The 7500-nt window shown below is 35.3% G+C and overlaps 2 protein-coding genes across 2 annotated transcripts in view; one reads left to right on the top strand and one right to left on the bottom strand.

Moving 5' to 3' along the window:
- Shab (Shaker cognate b) overlaps positions 1-7500 on the bottom strand; it is a 524075-nt gene that overhangs the window by 261733 nt on the left and 254842 nt on the right. The gene's annotated exons all lie outside the window — the stretch shown is intronic.
- Positions 7149-7500, top strand: part of LOC137658925 (uncharacterized) — a 110896-nt gene continuing 110544 nt past the window's right edge. Inside the window, exon 1 of the mRNA XM_068394042.1 lies at positions 7149-7218. Coding sequence (XP_068250143.1) covers positions 7149-7218 — 70 coding nt within the window. The remainder of the gene's footprint in view (positions 7219-7500) is intronic.

Raw genomic sequence — 7500 nt, 5'->3', positions numbered from 1 at the left:
CTGTTTTAATGTTACTGCTCTTAAAATATTTTATATTGTTCATTACCTCTTTTTTAGTTTATTTAATTATTTCCTTTCCTCACTGAGCTAATTTCCTTGTTGGAACCCTTGGGCTTATAGCATTCTGCTTTTTCAACTAGGGTTGTGGCTTAGAAATTAATAATGATAATAATATAGTAAAACGCTAGAATTACACTGAGATAAAAGTTAGAGGAGGTTGGACATCAAGATGAAAGAAAAAGATGATGAGGATAGAGTATGAGCATAATAGTAAACGAATGCCAGTCCAAACCATGGAAACGGAGAGAGAGAGAGAGAGAGAGAGAGAGAGAGAGAGAGTTTACAGGCCTTTAAGTGGGAGGAAATGTAGATAGGCACAATGAAATGGGTGGAATTGTATTTGATAAGGGACAATGAATGGATATTAAAAGGGATGCATGGAGGAGATAATATATGTAATTACGGGGAAAGCTGTATGATGATGTAATGATGGCTTTCAAAAAGAATGAAATAATTCTAGCGCAGAAGGGTTAATTTCAAATATGCAAAGGGGTATCTTGAGAAGTAGAAACGTTCAAAGGGTGAGGTATTTAATGGCCAGGACGAGTCATTTATGTAGGTGGAGGTAGCTTATATAAACTCATTTTTAGACTGGAGAAAAGAGGCTATCAGTAAGGATAATTCAGTGGGACAGAAGGTTCATTCCAAAAAGACCGTTCCCGCCAGCGTCTTCATCTCTCTGAGTAAGTTTAATTTTCCAATTCCCATTACCTTGATTCCAATGTGACCGTTCCCGCCAGCGTCTTCATCTCTCTGAGTAAGTTTAATTTTCCAATTCCCATTACCTTGATTCCAATGTGACCGTTCCCGCCAGCGTCTTCATCTCTCTGAGTAAGTTTAATTTTCCAATTCCCATTACCTTGATTCCAATGTGACCGTTCCCGCCAGCGTCTTCATCTCTCTGAGTAAGTTTAATTTTCCAATTCCCATTACCTTGATTCCAATGTGACCGTTCCCGCCAGTGTCTTCATCTCTGAGTAAACCTAATTTTCAAATTCCAAATACGTTGATTCCAATGAGATCGTCCTAGCTAGCGTCTTCAGCTCTCAGTGTGAACCGTCTCATCGGATCAATGCATTATAAATCCCAAGACGTTTAAGAAGAAAGTGATAATCTTGGGAGAGGTTACAATAACAAACGCTGACCTGTGATGAAATAGGGAGCATCGTTAAAGAGGGGAGGGTAGTCTGAGAGGATATTTCTGGAGCCAAGAGGGAATATGAGATGATAAAAATAATGCATCTTCACGATTAACGAGCTGCATACTGCTCACCCCTCCCACTCCTGTCTATCTTCGCCCCATCACACAAAGATATTAGTTTCTATAACAAACCTCCTACCCACAACCAACCCGGCCCCCTCCTCCACTGCGTCTCTACTTGTCCCAATATTTGAAGATGAAGCTCCCGAGTCAAGAGGTTGAAACAATATGTTAATTCCAAAGATATTAATACGGTCACAAAAGAGGACACGAAGCCCACCCAATCAGACTAAATGGGACCTGGATAATAAGAACAAAACATACAGAATGGAATGTGGGTTTGTTTACTGTCTTCTCAACCATTAACGATGTTATCTTCCATACGGACTATGAGTTATTCTTTTTTATATCTTTTTCATTTCTCCTGTTTATTACATACTCTCTCCTATTTTAAACATTTGACTTTCCCTTTTCCATATATTTTTCTTTTTTACTCATCTGTCTTTGTGTATTATCAGTAATTTTTTTTCTTATTTCTGTTATCAATGCTTCCTTGTAAGTGCCTAATCTGCCCTGTACTTTATTAATAATAATTTGAGTATTATGTGCACATTTCATGATTTCCTTTCAAGGGCTTAATCTTACCTGTAGCCTATTAACAATACTTAGTTCCTTTTAAATTTTAATACTTAACACTTGCATAACAGTTTTTCTAATTATTTCGATTATCATTCCATTTTTTGTTATTTCTTATCCATCTAATTCAATTTGGATGCATTTAGGGAATATGAAATAAACAAAAAGTTCTTCCGTTTCTAAACTGTTCTCCCATTCATTATAGTTGATTGTTCAATAGAAACACATGGTACGTCTAACCCACAATTATTTCTAAAAATTTCCTTTCACTTCATGGTCAGTTAAATTAAAAAAATACGTACATTATAAAAGCACCAAGACGTTATCACTTAATCTATTATATACTTCGTAAAATTTGATATCATCACCTAAACTATTTATACAAATATATTCTAAGACTTCTTTTTCCCTTCCATAACTTTGCCTGAATATCATTTATTGTCTGCTAGACTGAGGTGAATATGGGAGTATGTGGCCAACATGCTGCTTGTCAACTTAATAAAGCGATAGCACTGAAAGTTTTCCCCCCATTCAAGAGGGATGAGACATATTCTAGCTCCTCTAAAAAGTCTAATATTCTAACCCATTAGAAAACATTGAGATGTGTTATGTAACGCTAACTTCACACTCAGTAACTTTATGTTACTGCCTATTATATTCTAAAACAATTAGGAATGTGTATGCTTGAAACGGTGGCTTTTGTGAATTATATATTCCAAGAAGCTGTACTTAAACTTTGTCTTACTATATATATCCCATATATAATAAATAGAAATTGATTGGCCTTAAATATGTCTTTCCTCTCACGCCGAGCGGCAACCACTCAAAACCATCAATTTCCCCAAAATTGCCCAAACTGCCGTGCTGTAGTTAGGAAAAAGGAAGGAAGTGGGAAGGTTTGAATGTGTGCGTGTGCATATCTATCTAAATGTTTAGCCGTAATTATTGACGGGTCGTGTACACATTATGTGTATGTATATATATATATATATATATATATAATATATATATATATATATATATAATATATATATATATATATATATATAAATTCTTACTTTATCATGAGTTCCCCTAACACACTTTATGATTGAATAAGCTTTATTTATTTAACTTGCTTGTCATATAAATTCCTTCCCATACCCTTTATGTCTCAGCAAATTGCTTCATTTGCTTCTACTTTCTTTTTCTCTTCACCCTCTAACATCGTTCAAGGCAATTCCCCTTCACTTTTCAAATTCCTCTTTCTCTCTCGATGAATTTAAATCATCTTTTATTACCTGCTCAATACTGACGAGTAAATTATTTGGAATAATGGGAGGTATAACTGCCAAGATATTAATTCCATCTGAATATTGAATGGTCTGCTTTTCTTCCTGAATATCCTAATAAATGAATGACCACCTATATATATAAGAGAGAGAGAGAGAGAGAGAGAGAGAGAGAGAGAGAGAGGGAGAGAGAGAGAGAGAGAGAGAGAGAGAGAGAGAGCTTCTCTTATTTAAGGGGTCTTTCTTAACTAATCAAGTCAATACATACACATGCATCTATCTATCTAGGAATGCGCGCACACATACACTATACATACATACATACACACACACACACACACACACATATATATATATATATATATATATACACACACACACCAACCGTGTGCATGTAAAACAACTAAAAACTGAAAATGAATGAATTCTTTCATAGCTTTTTTATATAAAATCATTTTATTTTTCGGATGATGAAATAAAGAATATCAGCATTTTCCAATTCCAAAATCAAAGTTCATCTAAAATTAGGATTATCCAAATATTAATCAAACCAAACCTCATAATGTTTTAATTTGATTAATAGGAATACAAAAGTAATTTCTCATAATATTGGGTTAAAATATAATGTCAATTTCCTCAAGTGACACCATGAAACGATTGATACTCAAGTACACAAAATATACGATTGATTAATTCATTTTTTTTTCTCATATCAGTTAAATAACGGAATTTCTCTCTCTCTCTCTCTCTCTCTCTCTCTCTCTCTCTCTCTCACTACATACCTTAATTAAAATAACAATACTTCACATCACAAATGCATTACGGTGATAAGTAAAGTTCTCCCTTTACATTTCTGGTTATAAATTAAAAACAAAGATTCATATCACGTATATAAAACAATATTGAACTATTTGTTTTATTCCTTATATGTTTACTAAAAATTAAAAAATTAAACCACGCCCATCCAAAAGTCGCTCTTTAACTAAATAAAAGACCAACAGAAGTTTGGAATTACAGCCATTTCTTCCGTCTTTTAATCATCTTTATGAAGAAAGTCTAGATGGCTATTCGTCAACCGTACTCAGAATAATACCACACCCCCAATACACTTCCCACCCCCAACCCAGGAGCTTCTCAAAACCAACACCAAGGCTAGAATTTCTCCGAAAATGCTGATCGGGATGTAGTCCCATTCAGCCTTACATAAAATTTCCATTTCCAATCGCATGATATTTCTTGAATGTTTAAAACCTCTCTTTGACTCCGGAGGTCATCTCCGTTTCTTATTGTCTTTCCTTGTCTTGACATCTGCCCTTTCCTCCTCTTCCTTTATTTTAGAAGACTTTCTTTTCCCCTTCTATTAATTCTCTTTATTCAACTATAGTGTCATCTTTCCCCCTTATTCCATCATTTCTCATTAGCCTCTCTTACAATTTATTTTCCTTCCCATCCTTCCCTGACCACTCACTTCCCTTATCATTGCTCACAAACAACCCCCTTAATCCTTCACTTCCTCCCTTCATTGCATTCTCCTACCACTGCAGGTCAAAAGAGGTCAAAATGATTTGTCACTGGCGACCTGCCCGGAAATTCTTGCCTTACGAATCAAATTCCTACCACTGACCAGTTTCATTACAGTTCCTCCAGTTCTTCCCTGGAACTTGAATGTTTGCATTGCGACATATTTGTATGCAATGACCCTATGTGATTCGGTGTGTGCATGACTTTTTTTTGTATCTTTGCTGCATGCATGCAGGGATCTGTATGACCATGTGTAGTTCTGACTATGCGTTGGGATGTATTTATCATCTACAGTATATACAAATATGTATTTATACTTGATTTATAGTTTAGTCAAATTTCCTTGAGTATGTAGGTAAATGTGTCTTTACCTTAAACCATTGTTCCTTATATTAATTTCAATATATATATATATATATATATATACATATACATATACATATAATTAAATCTTGTTTTGTGTTTTCTTGTCGATCCATTAATAATCTAGCTGAACTCTCTTCACATATTTGCTTTCGCATAATGAAAAAACCTTTCCGAGTACGAGCTAACATAAACGCTTTGAGTTTCATTTTCATCTAATTTGTCCAATACCAATTATTTCTATTGTTATCATTTCATGTAGTCGTCATACTCATGCGGATACTTACCATGCAAATCAATATTTCAAACAATGAAATACCACGATGCAAAAGAATAAACAGTAAGGGCGTATTTACTACGAGTATATACCCTTGATATTCACACTATTCTTTTCAATTTTAAGTATATAATTATTATCTTTACTAGCTCAGCTACAACCCTAGTTGGAAAACCAGGATGTTATACGCCCATGGGCTCCATCAGGGAAAAATAGTCCAGTGAGGAAAGGAAATGAGGAAATAAATAAAGTATATGAGAAGTAATGAACAAAACTGGTCCCATACCTTCCTTACATTGAAATGTTAATGTGCATTAAAAATAAAATACGTGAATGTGCACATGTGTAGAGGCTTGCGTTCCTCGTGGTAGCTATACCTCCCTAGATATTCCCCAAGGGGCTCCCGTTTTCAATCACGCTTTTCTCGTCGTTTTGATCCATCGGTTATGACAATGCACGGTGAAGCATCAAATTGCGCGGTGGGAGACCGACCGAGGAGAGAGAGAGAGAGAGAGAGAGAGAGAGAGAGAGAAAGAGAGAGAGAGAGAGAGCCATGTAGGATGCTTTAAACACAAAGGGATAGACCATCCCTTTTACACATGAGAGAGAGAGAGAGAGAGAGAGAGAGAGAGAGAGAGAGAGGATCCTTACAAACAAAGAGCAAAGTGATATGCTTTAAACACAAAGGGAGACACCATCCCTTATACACACACACACACGGAGAGAGAGAGAGAGAGAGAGAGAGAGAGCCATGTAGGATGCTTTAAACACAAAGGGATAGACCATCCCTTATACACATGAGCGAGAGAGAGAGAGAGAGAGAGAGAGAGAGAGAGAGAGGATCCTTACAAACAAAAAGCAAAGTAATATGCTTTAAACAAAAAGGGAGACACCATCCCTTATACACACAAACACACACACACAGAGAGAGAGAGAGAGAGAGAGAGAGAGAGAGAGAGAGAGAGGATCCTTACAAACAAAAAGCAAAGTAATATGCTTTAAACAAAAAGGGAGACACCATCCCTTATACACACAAACACACACACACACACACACACAGAGAGAGAGAGAGAGAGAGAGAGAGAGAGAGAGGAGAGAGAGAGATAAACGTTGCAAACCGAGAGATAATGTCTTGAGTTGGGTCATAACATAAAATATATTCTGGTAAAGTTAAGACTCGGACAATGAAGACAAAGTTGCATCTCATATTCCTGGAATAAATTTAATAAATCTGTTGGAGAGATGTAAAAAACAATGCATATTCATATAAATTCAGATTCAACTAAGATCAAAAAGATCTACATGATGTAGAGAACAAAGGTCCGAGAAGATAAATTTTACAATGGAGGGAAACTTGAAAGACCAATATGAAATCAAAGTCAAAGTAAATACGTTTATGAACATTATTTCTATTTTTAAATAACTGTAAAAGATTTCGCGAAATTACAGATTGAAATTGCTTCGTGTATTTAAAATATAAATAAACACTGGCCTTTGACTATAAAAATCAAAAGCCCTATTACAACATTTTAGCAATTAAAGGATGAAAAAATATGCAATTAGAAACGTATCAAGTTTATACGTCATCAAAAGAGAAAAATGATTTCATGACTTATTCTTTTTCCTTTCAAAATGCTGGAAAAAGTAAAAAGAGTTAAAAGAAATATATAAGCATCTTGAATTCTAAAGCTATACATTTTCCTTCTCGAAAGAAGGAATTGAAAATAAAAGGAAGGAAGGGGGGGGGGGCAAGAGAACAGACTATGCAGCGTTGACAAGAAAAAAATATTGGAAAATATGTAGAAAGGAGGAGGCGATAATGGAAGAGGTAGAAAAGGAAGAGACGATAATGGAAGAGGTGATAAAGAAAGAGATAGAAAGGATGAGAAGTAAGAGGTAAAAAGGCAGAGACGATAAAGGAAAGTATGACCGGATGAAAGAAATACGGAATGAATAATAGCAATGTGAAATAAAGGAAAATGGAAACTATAAAATAAAACAAGAGAGAATGTGTGATAAAGGAAAAATTATCTTTAAAAAGGCAAAATATTGTTTAAAGCTCCTTCAGCATTTCCACGGCTCTTCCTTCAAGGTTCTTCCTCCCATTACTAAAAAAAAAAAAAGCCCCGACAGAGAGAGAGAGAGAGAGAGAGAGAGAGAGAGAGAGAGAG

The sequence above is a fragment of the Palaemon carinicauda genome, chromosome 19, assembly GCF_036898095.1.
Source record: "Palaemon carinicauda isolate YSFRI2023 chromosome 19, ASM3689809v2, whole genome shotgun sequence".
Taxonomy (NCBI): domain Eukaryota; kingdom Metazoa; phylum Arthropoda; class Malacostraca; order Decapoda; family Palaemonidae; genus Palaemon; species Palaemon carinicauda.
Note: the sequence above shows the minus strand (reverse complement) of the source record. Positions and strands in the feature narration are given on the sequence as shown.